The sequence below is a fragment of the Corvus moneduloides genome, chromosome 17 (assembly GCF_009650955.1).
Source record: "Corvus moneduloides isolate bCorMon1 chromosome 17, bCorMon1.pri, whole genome shotgun sequence".
NCBI classification, from domain to species: domain Eukaryota; kingdom Metazoa; phylum Chordata; class Aves; order Passeriformes; family Corvidae; genus Corvus; species Corvus moneduloides.
Genome location: NC_045492.1, coordinates 6,104,159 through 6,118,888, shown reverse-complemented (window position 1 = coordinate 6,118,888; position 14,730 = coordinate 6,104,159). Strand labels below are relative to the sequence as shown.

General features: G+C 44.3%; 1 protein-coding gene across 1 annotated transcript in view; it reads right to left on the bottom strand.

Moving 5' to 3' along the window:
- The window catches only part of RIMS4 (regulating synaptic membrane exocytosis 4), a 55,505-nt gene that overhangs the window by 18,458 nt on the left and 22,317 nt on the right, over window positions 1–14,730 (bottom strand). The window contains exon 2 of the mRNA XM_032126711.1: window positions 5,768–5,909. Within this exon, the coding sequence (XP_031982602.1) occupies window positions 5,768–5,909 (142 nt within the window). The remainder of the gene's footprint in view (window positions 1–5,767; window positions 5,910–14,730) is intronic.

The window sequence follows — 14,730 nt, the reverse complement described above, 5'->3', positions numbered from 1 at the left end:
GATAACATTTTGTCTTGTTCTTTTCATGGATTCATTTACACTATCCACACAAACACCTATTTGCCATCATCTCAAGTCTCCAGAGGTGATACATTCTTAAAGAGCTGTTCCGCTGTGTCTGGTATGTGCATGGGATGCATCTGGGCCCAGGGCTCAGAAATTATTGTTCTGTTCTTGTAAATAAAAAAGACTTTTTTTTTTTGTCCTCTCATGGCACAAACTTGCAATTAATAAGCAAGTTGCCTAAACACAGCCATGCATCTCAGTGGTTTGACTTGCACAGCTGAACTAACAGATACACCACACATCTACATCTAACACAGAGCCGAAGTGTCCAGCTCTATCTTTAAAAAACAGGGACAGCAACACATTCCTTCAGCCAGGAGAAATGGGGAGGGGGAAGTCTCCTCTGAGACTGATAACATATTTGACAGTTTTTTTATTTGAGCATTAAAAAAAACCCATCAGAACTCCAATTTCAGGGAGCAGTAATGTTCTGTGTAACAATCACACTCATCCATATTGCATGTTGAAGTCTTCTAGATCGCAGCTCACAGGCAGGAGCCAAGCAGCTATCTATCAGCTAAGGAGGAAGGCAGAATTTGCCCATGTCCATTACCCCATCTTTCAAATATTTATCGTGTGCACAAGGAATGTGCATCCAACTGCACTGTCCAGGGACTGGGCACACAGCCCCTTAACCTGTCAAAGTCGATGTGAATGCTGCAGGAGCCTTCACTTTGGCTGGGAAGGTTTTCCATGAACATCTATCCCTGCAGGACCCAAATCACCCTAAGCCCACCAACAGCACACCTCTCCTCTGCCAGGCAAGATCTCAAACTCTGCCTCTCAACAAGCTCTGTTTCTCTCTGGGCCACTCCACTTTCTGTAACATTTTTAGCACTGTGACGTGCTGTCTTATGTGCTGTAACACATTGTACTCCGCTCGCGTATCCGATTCCTTCTGCTGTATGAATTCTGCCACTGAAACAGTGCTATAAAAACTATGCAGCGAATTCTGTACAAAGACCTCCCCCATTCCATTCCCCACCTTGCCAGGCTAGCTCCATTTTTAGCAGTCACTAGTCATCTCAGATGCACTGAATAAAAGATAGTTACCTGTCTTCAGTGAGCAATTCTGTCTGTTCCCAAGAGGTTGCTGAAGGTGGGATTCACTGTATTTCCTGCTGTAACTACAGCTCTCAAGGTCACACCCTTTCCAAGCTGTGCTGGTCAAGCTTTGCCAGCACAAAATGATGTGCTGTTGCTGAACAGGCTGAGGAATTTCTCGAGGTATTACAGAAATAATCTTCATGCCTTTCCTGGTTTCCATCTCAAAAGACACTGATTTCTTACAGCCTGAACTGATATTAACAACATGTTTCATTACATTTTTTTAAAGGACTCAGATAAAAAGAGGCCTGAAGATAATCTGTTATAAAAGAGTCTAGAAGTCTCCTGGCTTTGAAAGTCAAAAAAGAAACATTCAGTGAATAGCTGCAGTGTGAATGGGGCATTCAGGAACCAAGTCTTTTGGTCATTCTTGAATGACGAGGGATACTTTTTGCTGAAGGAAAAATGAATTTTCATGTGGCCATGTGGTCACAACCCAGGCCAGTATTTTCTCCTGCTTCCTATTAATTATTGCTCCACAGTAAAGCAGAGAAGGGCAGGCAGCTCCCCCAGCCTAAGCCCCAGTGTTGGCTCACACCAGCCCAGTGGGAGACCTGGTACCAGAGACAGAAGGAAGCCAAGAGGTGCGAGATGCCCGTGCTGGTGGCACTGGTGCCAGGCTGTGTCCTGCCTCCTGCCATGGGCACAACACAGCCTTCAGGCAGAGCACAGGTGGCACTGCACTCACCATGGAGAAGAGAGGTGAGACAGCCAACAACAAGACGCTTCCTTGCCGGACCTGCACACTCCTCTCAGATAATACGAGAGCAATCCTCCAAGTCTTTGTTAGTCACCACCTGCTGTGTTTTTCTAAGGTAAAAATCACCTGAGCTCTCCAGAACTTAATCATCCCAGCAGCAGCCAGCAAGAACAAAAACGCTATGAGTACCACTCACTAGGCACTGTGGCAGCTAGCAGGCTTTTGTTCCAGGTCCATTTTTATCTTTCTGCTCCATTTTCAGGAAGAAAAGTGTTTGGCAGGAACAAGTTACATGCAAGTCCAGAATCTACTGCTTTCTGAATGCTGTACATGGTCTCGTGCAGCTGCAGCAAAACCCAGCCAAAACAAGATGTAGATCGTGCAAGAGCCAGGATGGAGCTGAGATTCTGCTGAATCTCACAGGGTTGTTTGTGACTTATTCCTATATTCGGAATAGTATCCTTGCAGCAATCCTGCTGTCCTGAGACTACCCCATAGGCACTTACTACAGTGGATAACTGTTCTCTCAAGCAGATTTTTAAGTATATACATAGAAGAAAATATTCACTGCTGTAGAGATTTGTAACCAGTGCTAAGATTGTTTCAGATTAATTATGAATGGAAACATCTGTGAAAGCACAACCAGCCTGGCTGTAGCAGATCTGTTCTCCAATGACAGGGGAAGGATGGACAACAAGGTTAGAGAGCACATCACTTCCATGCCCTGTTTGAGGGCAGACTGTAGCCATAAAGATCCCCCCAAAAAGGGAACAAAACTGTGGCAGTGCTGCTTGAGATCTACAGAGATGAAAAAGAGCAAGACCCTGAAGTGAAAGATCACTCCAAAATAGCAGGTAAGTCCTAGAAAGTGTAAGAAAAACATACTCTAAGAGCCAGTCTGTTGTAAAGAACAACTCAGCAGACACAGCAAGGGCTTGACAGATGGTGTCCCATGTCCTCCCTGCAGCACACAACCCAGCCTGGCTTCAGCACCTGGATTCACAAGGCTTGGTGCCTGCATGGGGTGGAGAGCATGAGGGAATGAAACCTGGACATGGGAATGACTGAAAGCAGTTTTGTTCAAAGTAAATATCTACTTCTCCTTCTACAGAGTTTCACATTGAGTTTTAGTATATTAATTTCCTAACTAGTGCACAACCACTGTGCAACAGAAAACCTGGATAAGAACGTTGGAGGACTTTTTGTCTGGCAAAAACTTACATGAAGCAGTGTGTTGACACTGCCAGCATTTACTGGCATGCTGTATGAGCTTAAATTCCAGAAGATGCATCATTTAGCCCAGCTGGTCTCCAGTATACTTCATCTTCAGGTAAAGGGAGTATTTTGCTGAAAGAAGGCCTAGCATACCTCAGAGGTATACCCCTGCATAATATGCCTCTCCATGAAAAAAAACCCTGGATTTTATGCACTCTGGTGTTCACACGAAAGCAGCATTGCTCAAAATCATGCACTTCAGAATATTCTTTGCCTGTGATACCTTGCACTAGCACAGAGCAGCTGTGGCAGCTGCCACCAGCTCACTGCAACAAACATGAAAAAGCAGTCAGTGAGCAACTCTCTGTAAAAGCAGTTTGTATGGCTGAGGGAAAGTATTTAAGCCTGCTGCAGCAAAGTTTCACCAAATCTTTGATCACTTCAGTGTGCCACCTTTGGAAGTTATCCTTAAGTTGATAAGGATTATAAAAACACATGGAATTTGAGAAACAAGCCCTCTTGGAAGATGAGGTTTTCAATCCATCTTCTTCCAGGCGCGAACACATCAAAGGGATGCACGGGTGGAAAGAATTAGAACAGCCTCGCCTTGCTGAAAACCAGGGGTTTGACAGTCACTGGTGAAAACTCTCTGACCTGGGAGTATCTGCACCAGTCACAAACCCAGCTTTTATTAGAAAGAAAATCAACTCGCCACAGCTAACAGAGACATATGAATCTTCATTTTGCCTCCCTGGGAAGACAGCTACAGCAAACAAGAGAGGTCAAGAGAAATCTGATTTAGGAGAACACATTTCTGTTCCTCAAAGCTATTCCCCAAACAATTCCATTCTTTGCTGCAGGAAAAGAAAGCAGAGAAACTCCCCTCCCACCACGTTTTAAGAGAACTGAGCTCTCTTAGTTCTTTGTACTCCCAGCCCTGTTTGCTTATCATTTGTGGCTCAGGCAGATAGCTGCAATTCCCATTGGGTTCCCAGAAGAGATTAATTATCCCACCTAGGAACAAAGCATCCAGGAACCACTTAATCACACTTTTCAGAGAAGAAACTACCCCATCCCTGGCTGAGGTGCTCGCAAGGATGTTCTGGCAGCATTCAAGGTTGGAATACCAAATGTTAGGCTTGTTCTAATAAAGACACTTGGATTCCAAGACAGGCTTTTCCTTTCTCTGTCGAGCTGATAGCTACATGTCACCTGCCTTCAGGGTGAGACAGCACTTGCAGGGGTGCAGTATTTTGCTGGCAGAAATACTCCCTCTCCATGAAAGCCCAACAAAGCAGCCAGTGCATGCAGTGAGAGGACACAGACTATTCAGGGAATTACACCCCTTCCCAGGAGGGTAAGCTATGTAAATATAAAAAGGAAAGAATTTTACTCTGCATGAAAGCAGACTCTTGCTCCTCATTGCCCAGTGACTGAACTTAATCACTAATCCTCTGCATCTAGTAGCGGAGGCAGAACTCCAAGCCACAGGACTGTGCTGGTGTAGCAGGAATATTTCCCTGGAGACAGCAGCTCACAGAAGAGATAAGGTACATCACAGCTTTGGAGTGACAAGATTGCTATCGCAGTCTGTGCCTCATTACTATTTTGAACCTTCAGCACAGATCTATGATGCCTTTCCAGGATTAGCCTACTTCTAAAGCTAAAGAAAGTCTCTCTTAATTTACAGCCTGTTACTTATTTAACACCAGAATCACATTAATTGAGAGTGCCTTTGGACTCTCCCAGCATTTTAACTGTACAGTGTACTTGGAATATCACACAGGACTAGAGAGAGCATAGAGTGATGCCAAGTGTGGTCCTTGGCTTAAACAGAACACCTTTTAGGTATAGAAACATTTTGGGCTCACACCTAGAAAGCACAAAATTGGATGGTATGCACTGCCTTTTTTTTTAAATACTGTGGGTTTTTTCCTTCCAAAGGTTCCCATGAACAGTCATCTTGGTAAAATTATTAAATTGCCCTATACAGCTTCAAGTAATGGAAATATAAAAACCAGAACTGGAGACAAGTCAGGTCCCAAAGTTCTGGCCTAAAGATCCCCTGCTTTGCACTCTGGTATAAAGTCTAAATGCAACAAAGTGTATTGTAACTTCTCTTGGGGTCAAAAATCTTTTCTGAAACACTTCATTTTAGGACCCTGTAACTCAGATGAAACAAAATTAGGTTTTTAACCAAAGTACACACGGGCTCCAAAATAGATATATTTTGATATCAGAATTTTGCTGTGCTGTAAGGTATTTTATTACTTTCACCCTTTTCAGTACCTTGACACTTCTGCCTGCCCCAAACCAAAGGGCTATTTTGAAACAGGGGAAATGGACAACTATTGTGCAACACTAAAAACTACTGGCTTATAATTTACGATCAGTAATGAGCCTCTGCTATTGACCCTGAATTACTCATCCAAAGGCAAAGCGTTTAAAAGTAATGGGTATCTGCTTCAGCTCAGAATAATGAGGACACTAAAAAAAGTATATAAACAGCCAAGTATGTGCCAGCTATGCAGACAGAGATCTGCTCTAATTGGATGGGCAGGACACCTGCAGCATAGGCAAGTCAGAAAAACACATCGTCCATCATGCTGGAGGAAAATTAATAGGTACAGGGACAGTGCATCCCACGAGTGATTACCCAGCTCCCTTTGGATGACTTACTTTCCCTCTGATCCATAACTGTTCATGCTGTCCTCGATGGACTCGTGGCTGGCTTGACGGACGGTCCTGCTGGGCATTTCAACAGCCAGGCCAGTTTCTGTGCTCCTCTGGATGGCTCCTTTCAGTCTCCGACCATCACCGTCTAGGAACACAAGGAGAGAAAAGGCAGTCAGCCTCTATTCCCAGAGCCTTTTGCACTGACAAAGCCAAGGAGAAGCAGAAAAGGTCTTTTGGAAGACCAGCCTGGCATCTGTCACGCAACATTTCCTTACTCAGCCCTGCTTCATCAGCACCTCCCGAGTCATCTCTGGAACACACTCAGTGCTCCACCATGCCAGGGCCAGCAGATACTCAGAGCATGCACACCTCCCTACCTACTCCAACCATTTGTACCAGTTAATTATCCATTGAGCAGGCAGCCACACCAGAGCTGGCTACACCTGGAGCTACCCAGTCAGGGAACACAGTAGCAGCAACCGTGGGCTGAGGAGTACAGCCTGATGCCTCCAAGCCTATCCCAAATCCCATGTTGCTGCCTCAGGCTGTGTGGAACAGCAAAAACAGTGGCAGGTTGTGGTGGGCAACGAGTGATCAGAGGGGAGGGAAAGGCCAGGCAGCACCAGAGGTGCTGTGAAAGCAGAAGCCCTCCCAGACCGGCCACAGGGGAATAGTTGGGCACAGTCAAAATGTTCCCTGGTGGCACTGGAAAGGCATCAGCAGTGGAAAACCCTGGAGAGGACTATTCCCCTTGGTAGACGCCCTCGGCCACAGCATAGAGGGAATTAAGTAGGTTCTGGTTCCTCCTGGGTGCAGTCTTCAGAGGCTCAGCCCTCTGAAATTAACAGCTGCTATTTTCATCCTCCATCTCGAGCAGTCTGTTTCTCAGAACAAACCATGTTATGTAATGAATACGTAATGAATACCATTACTATTAATTGCTGTAGCTGGTGTTAGGAAGCTCCAGATTTCATCCCACATAGAGCACTCATCCTGAAACACATCTGCTACAAGTTTTCTGAACAAAGCAGAATTATCTAAATCCTCTAAAGATGCCCAGTCATTACCCAGGACTCAGGCAACAAACCCCTGACCCACCATGCTCTCAGAAACCTTCCAGCTTTTTGAGTACCACCTCCAGAAGAGAAATGACCTGGCTACTGAGTCTGGAGAACTCAAGAACACCAAATATTAAAGGAAACAAATCTTTCAAAAAATCACAGGATGGGTGAGGTTGGAAGGGACCAGAGTGGTTCATCTGATCCATCCTCCCTGCTGAAACAGGGTCATCCTAGAGCACACTGCACAGGATTGCATCCAGATGGTTCTTGAGTATCTCCAGTGAGGGAGACTCCACAACCTTCTGGCAACCTGTTCCAGTGCACCCACACAGTGAAGACATTCTTCCTCATATTCAGGTGGAACTTCTTGTGAATCACTTTCCGAACTACTTTGGAAATATGAGGGTATCTGTAAGAACCTGCCTAAAATACCCTGTTATTTGTGTAGCAGGCTGCTTGACCTAAAATACTTTTCTTTAGATCTTGGTGTGAAGTGAGACTTTGAAAAAAAATTTGGTAAGGTATCAGAAATACTTCCTATCCTACTTCTCCAATTGTATCTACGCCGAAAAGCAAAGACAAAAATTCTCCTATAAATACAGCTGTAAAGTACCTTTTCCTCTGGTATCATGAGGTTTCCAAGTGGGTAAACGTGCTGGCCCCAGGGCTCTGTACCAGCTGCTGTCCCCACATATGGTGCAGCATGTGTACACATGTCCCTATGAGCTAAGGGGATCGAATTTGCACATTCTGGGTTAACATTAACTACAGTTTGCACTGTTTGTGTGCCTAGAGCAATGCATGAAGCACACTGTATAAATCAGGAAGTTACACAAACGTAAAACATATTTCTCATGTGCTTTCAAAATCCAAACCTTCAGGCAAGAATAACAATATGGGCACCAACAAAAGCGAAGCCTTGTGAAACGGCCGTGCCTATTCTCCCAACCAGTGTAGAGCAGCTCCCTTTGATGCACCCTCTCTAGCCTTGTGCAGCTCATTGGAGCCTCTGATGGGGTTTGCAGGCTCCTCTGAGGGCACATCCCACAACCTCGTGGGCAGACTTGATGGTCCATTTCATTTCTCTTGCATTCACCTCCACAAACAATCTTTGAGTCATCCACATGCACCAGTGCCCATCCCTCCTTCACATGTGCACTCAGAGCACTCATCCTCCTGCCCTTTTAGGTTAGTCCTCACAAGAGCCCTGCTGGCAGCCAGAGTCAAAGCATCAAATGACAAAAATGCAGGAGACAAATTAAAAATGCCCCATTGCCCAGCCATGCAACATCTGTTTGAAAAAAATCTCTTCTTTCCCCAATCTAATGAGATGTGCCTGGAGACACTCGAAATCAAAAGACTATTCATCCATAGCTGGCAACAAACGAGAGGCTTGGGACAGAGCAAGGGTTTGGAGCAACACAAGGCGCTTGCTTGCTTTCTATCAGCCATCTCCTGATTCAAAGCCAGGGACATCAAGAAGAAGGGCCCAAAGGCAAGGACAGGCAGCACTGTGGGAGCACCAGGGCACTGTACCAGTGATCATTTAGCTGGCACGGGGCAAGTTCAGACGTAGAGCATCACATGCACAGCCTTCCACTGCTGGGTGGGTCATTTTCTAGTAGTCCTGATTGCTTTTGCGGGTTATTAAAAAAAAAAAAAACAAAAACAGGACAGACAAAGGAGATAAAAAGGAAATAAAACAATTTAATCGAGAATCTCTGTAAAACAAGACAATGGGAATAAAGGACAAGAATCCTTTGTTCCTTCCTCTTCTTCCAGACAGAGATGCACAGCAACTCCTGCATCTTACAAATGACCTCTCGTTACTCTGGAAAAAGGCTTCTCCAACCTTTCTCCCCCTAGACTCTCCTTTTGCCAAAAGTTTCCCTTGCACAGAAGGGGAGTGATTTGTTTTACCAAAAAGGCAAGCTCCCAAACTACAGTGGCCAGAGGCATGACTGAAACAGGGTAAGAGATCACCATAAGCACCAGAGATGCCATCAGAAATGAGATACAGGTTCCTAAACTATCCAGCCCCATCAGCTGGGAGAGGCGGACAGATCAGGGATAGCACACCTGGAAAGGAAATATATATGGGCGACATTGTACTTCTCATCTGTGAGCCAAAAATATTTCACAAGCAACAGTCAGCTGCCATTAACCTTCTCTGGTCAGTGTGGAGCATGGCACGAGGGCTGTGCCTCCTCCCTACCCAAAATCTTCGTGCTTCGACACCTTTGCCAATCAGAAGGTAAATGATATGCATCGATGCAGGCGTTGCCTGGCAAAATCATTTGTCTTAATTTGTCAGTGGTATCTGCAACAAGTAAGAGTAGTATCGACATTTTCTGCAGTGTCACCAGATTTATTCTCTGCACCTCTTCCAATCAAGCAGCAAACAACAGAGGTTAAGCAGTCAGTCAAGCCTGCAGTGCAACACATCACTAAGAGCAGATTTTACTTTGGGATGACCTTGGGAAGAAGAAATGTTTTGGTCAAATATCCAGGATGAAGATACACAGCACCTCGCTGATGCCAACAACCAGAAGGGCCCAGCAGTCACTCTGCCAAGTTCTCAGTGTTGACAGGCGCTTCGATTTTGCTCTGTTCAGCCAAACAATTTATGTTTGGCTAAAGAATATCTTCTAAAGCACTATCCACTCCGGGTTTGAAGATACCGAGATGAAGAAACTGCCATTTGCCTGCACGGTTTATTTTACTACCTGACATTTAGAGATGTGGCTTAATTTTGCCTGGTTTCAGCTTTCACACACCAGATTTTTTTAGAGCCCTTCTCCACCCTGAGAGCTGCTTTGTGTTTTTGCTATAAAGACTTTTCTGCAGTGCAGGTGAGTTTTCTCTCAATGTTATTTTGACAAGTTAAACAGACTGAGATCTCTATGTCTCTCATGCTCTGGCATTTTTTTTTTCTCCTGGCCTTGGATCTTTTTAATGACCTCCCCAGGTTTTAAAAGCCCTTTTGAGAACACACACAGCAGAACTGGAGTCTGCATTTTAGTACAGAAACACGTACAGAGGTAAAAATCAGCTTGTACTCTCATCTTCACTGCTTCTGCTGGCATCTCCCAAGACCACAGTAAGCTCCTGATCACATCACACCTTGCCAGGAGGTTGTGCAGTCCCTTGCCTGACCTGCTGGTATGACCTTGCAGAACATTATATTAAAAAATAGGTAAGAAAATGAATTTTATTTGAAGAGAAAGAAAGCAAAACTTCAGACAGCTCTATACAGCTCTCTCACCCCCAGTACTATTTACTCTCTTTCTAGTGTCCACATCACTTGTGAATTAAATGAGGTTTAAACTCATGCTTGCTCCAAATCAAATGAAAACACTGAGCACCACCAGGCCTTCAAAGAGCCTTCCTGCCTTTGAGGCTTTTCCTTGACAACTGCTTTTTGATACATGAAGCAAGTTTTTAATCCATTTATCACGATCACACTTTCAGGGTCATGTTGTTCTAGGACAAAACCCTAACATACTTATCACATTTACCCAGATATCTGTGTCTTCTAAAACTTGGAGAAAAATGTTTCTCACAAGACCCATTTTCCCTACATTCTTCTTGACTGGTATTAATTATAGTCCATCATTTTGTTCATTATTAATTAGATCTCATTATCATGTTTCCCCTCATTCCTTCCAACAACCCAGTAATAATCGAAGAGGAGCAAGGTCACCATGCAGGCGCCCTGTGCAGAGCAGAGCATCTTTTGAAGAGTACCCTTAACTAAATTTTCAGCTGTCAACCACACAGAGGGGCATCCTCTTCTCAAGAATGGTGCTGCTCCTGTAGAAGAGCTGCCACCAAGAATTGGATTTGCTCAAAATCACAGGGGTGGGAAAAATAAGAGTGGCATTGTTCCCTTCTCTCCTCCAAGGGAAGAGTAACCACTTCTCATGTCTTCTTCTATGTCACTCCCACGCACAACTCTTTGAAGCTCTTCCTCTCTGCTACTGACAGGGCTCTCCATGCTCAGAGGCCAGCAAGTCTTGAAAAATCTATGTGAATCCTGCAACAGCTCATCACAAGGTCATGATTATATAATTATTACTCCTACCCAGAATTACTTACTCTATGATAGATGCTTATTGATGACATTTCTGAGAGACAGCATGCCCCTTTCACTGTTATCCCTACACTGTCTCCTCTCTTGTCACTTCCTTTTCCTCCACCCAGGTACTTGGTACCATCTTTCTCTTTTCCACTTTGTTTTCAATTTCTTCCTCCATGCTTGCAGTTTGCTGGATACTACCAGCACAAAAAGAAATCAACATGATGCATGTGCTACAGACCGCCCTGTACTTTAGAATTAATTGGTATTGATTTAGGCCTGAGATTAGGCATCGACTGAATCTCAACTCCATCAGCTTTGCTCCTAAATTACCCAACCACTTCCAAGCACAGAACACAGTGGCACCCAAAGCACATGGACACACAGCACCAGCACAGGCCACCCAAGACACACCAAGGGTCTGGCAAAACAGCCTGGGTAGCTGTTATCCTTTCCCAAACTTGATGAGCATGGGGAAAAACCAGAAAGGGAAATCAGTTGGATGCTTACTTTCATTTGTTCCTATTGCAAAGCTCTGGAAAAGATAACATTTTGTATTTTCCAAGGAAGTTTGTCTGAGCTTGAGCAAAGAGACTACATCCCCACTGCTTTTCTTACCGAAGTCAAGCAGTATGGAACAATTCCCATCCAAACATGCTGCAGGGCATCGACCTGGACAGACTCTGCTCTCTGGATTCACACCTGGGTTCCTCAGCACATGAATTGCCTGTTTTGCTCCAAAATACCAACTTGCACTTATGAAGCATGAAGAACTGACAACTCCAGCAAAGGAACACAGAAAAACCCATCTGGCAGCGCCAATGAAGCCTTCAGAGCACGTTGCAGATCACGTAGAAAGCAGAGAAAGGACAGGACCCGACTGCCTGCAGAGGAGATTTGCCCCGAGCTATCTCCTTTCAGTTCATGCTGAATCTGCCTGCTCTACCCTTGGCTCAAACACGGGTTCACAAGCCCTTTCACTTTCCACAACCACTAACTTCACTCTCTGGTTTTGACCCTAAAAGTTGTTTCTATCTCTCTTCCCCATGAAGATCTGCCTCTGAGAAAAGATGATGCACATCATCAGAAAAGATGATGCAGGTTTGGGGCTGAAAATGAAGAAGGGAAAACATCAAGCACCCATCTGGATGGTATCAAGTGCTGAGGTGAGGAAGGTCCCCAAGTCCAACAACTGGTCTTTGGCATGTCTGTGGGCAAAAAGCAGAAATGGGAGTCTCAGCTCAGCACCCCATCAGACTGCTAAAACACTGACCATTTGACCTCCTACTTATTTTCAGGTACTCTGAGAAAAGAGTCAGCACATTAACTTCTCCACTTTAAACTTTGTCACTGCACAGTTGTTCCTGAAATATTTAAAAAAAAAAAAAATTCTGTTTAGTCAGATGCTGACTCCCTGTGACACCTACTAAGATTTGTGTGCCATGAATCAATTCTGAGATGAATAAAAATTCCATTGTTCGCCTTCAAAGGAGAAAAAGAAAAGTCTTCCCACAGCCTTGCATGAATACTCAACACCTGTGCAGCCTGGCACACGCTGAGCTGGCGTCTGCCGGGGTGGGCAGCACAGGCCCCTTTACAGGGGTATCTCTCTTCAGAGCAAGCCCTGATGCTCTCCTAAGGGGTTGCTTCTGCTGAGGAAAAAAAAATAAATACTGGATTGTCACTTCAGCATGCAGTTTAACGAGATGAACTCAATCTCATCATGCCTGGCAAGCCCTGACATCCTGCCAAGCATTCCCCACATCAACATCCTAATGGAGTGTGAATTATGAGCACCTAAAGAGAGGCAGTTTGTACTGTGCTCCAGAACATGCCAGGCTATCATCACAGCCTGAGTAATCCACCAGAATGACAGAAAATGGCTGGGGATAAGCAGGGGCACTAATCAGGCTGTTTGCTTCATTCCCCTTGTCCTAGTTTCAGACAGCAACAAAATCACACCCTTTCTTTCCAAATTAAGCACAGAATCTTCTATGGGATGGAAAAAAGTATTTCAACATGTTAATTCCTAATCTGTGGAGGTTAGGTACATTCACAGGGTTCGGAAAGTTCAATCAGCTCTTCTTGTGAGAGTCAGAAAATAATAAAATTAGCAACTATTTTCACTGCTGTTACAGCTACCAACTCCAGTGAAGGCAGAGCAGGGCCAGGACACCCTGCTTGTATGGGCAACTTCTGGAGATGCCAATGAGACACCTCCAAATTCCCAATGTAGCACAATCCCAATACATCCCATTGCTGCTGGCCCACAAGGGTATTTTAGTACAAAAAAAGCTTTCTCTCAACCTAGAGTTCAGACTGGCCTGTCCTCACCCACACCGACAGGCAGTGCTGACACCCCTGCCCAGATGTGTGGATGTCAAACCAACTCCCCCTGAATCCAGAGTTTTTTGTTCTTCCCCCTCACCATTAGATAAGGACTAAAAATCATTCATGGGGTTATTTTCATGAACAGCCTCTGAGGCTGCCTTCCCTCTTTCCCCCACAACCCAGCCCAAACCCCATCTCATCAGACACTTAAAGCAGCATTTTTTCCTCCATCCTGGCCTGAGCTGCAATTTGGTTTAAGTCCTGTATTTAAGCAGGTCTCCACCCCAGTAGATGTTATCTCTCGTAGCTTGCCTGGGGCACGGGTAGAGCAGCAATTTTTCTTCCTTTCTTCATAAGCTCCATTTTCACATTTTAAACATACTTTTTCTCCTCCTTTTGAGGTTAAAATTAAATAGTTCCCATTATACTATTTTTAATTTTGACCTTTTTGATAATCCATCTATATAAAAAAAAAATTTAATGGCCAAAATTTTCATTTAGAAGTATCTAAAGAAAAAATTCTGCAACAAACATGTAGCCAGGAAAATCACTTGGAGATTTTTCCCTTCACTGTCAAAAGAGAGAAAGCCAAGAGCCAAAAAGGTAAATACATATGTTCCACTGTCAATGACTTTCAAATGGAGTTTTTGACTACCATAAAAAATTGTTCAGCTTTTCACTATAAAAAAGTTGCAGTACCATAACACTAACAAAAACGTTTGGTTCTTTCAGAGTTATTTCATGGGAACTACTTTGCAGCTAGATCCAGCTCTTCAGAATTCTTTCCATGTCTCTATTTTGTTTGCAGCAGCAGGATCCAAATAGCTTCATCTGATGGCTGCTTTTGCATTTTTATTTTTATAAGAAAATGGAACACACTGCCCCCTTCTCTTCCCCCAATCTGCCAGGCTTTGCAATAGAGCCTGATTAAATGAAATGGCCATATCCATCCAGAACATTCACTGCTGTAATATTTCTGCAGCAGCCTAGCAATGAAACCTGAACACTGCCCTGTCCGTAGCCCAGGTCTCCAGGGAAAGACAAGCACAGAACTGCTGATGCTGCACCAGTTGTCCCTGGAATGGCTGCATGTCTGGGGCAGACACATCCCACATCCCAGGCCTTTCTTCATCTGCTGCTTTTGTGCTTGGGCAAGGGGTGATGACTTAAAAATATAATCTTATTATGATATTTATAATGCAATAAACCACAGATATATATATATATATACACACTCACACATTCTCACTGCATGGCAACTAGGGGATTCAATCTTTCCACTTCCTGGATTTTGGTTTTTAAGCCTCACCAAGAGTTAAACTCCCCTCTGACATCAGCCCACCTGGGAAGCCCTGAGGGTCTGTAGTCCAACTAGGTAAGGAGAATTTAGCTGATGGGCTCAGAGAACAAGAACATTTGACACAGGCAATTAATTTAACTGATTTATTTAAGCTACTACACTGTAATATTTATTGCTTAGAAAGCTGAGGGAAGCA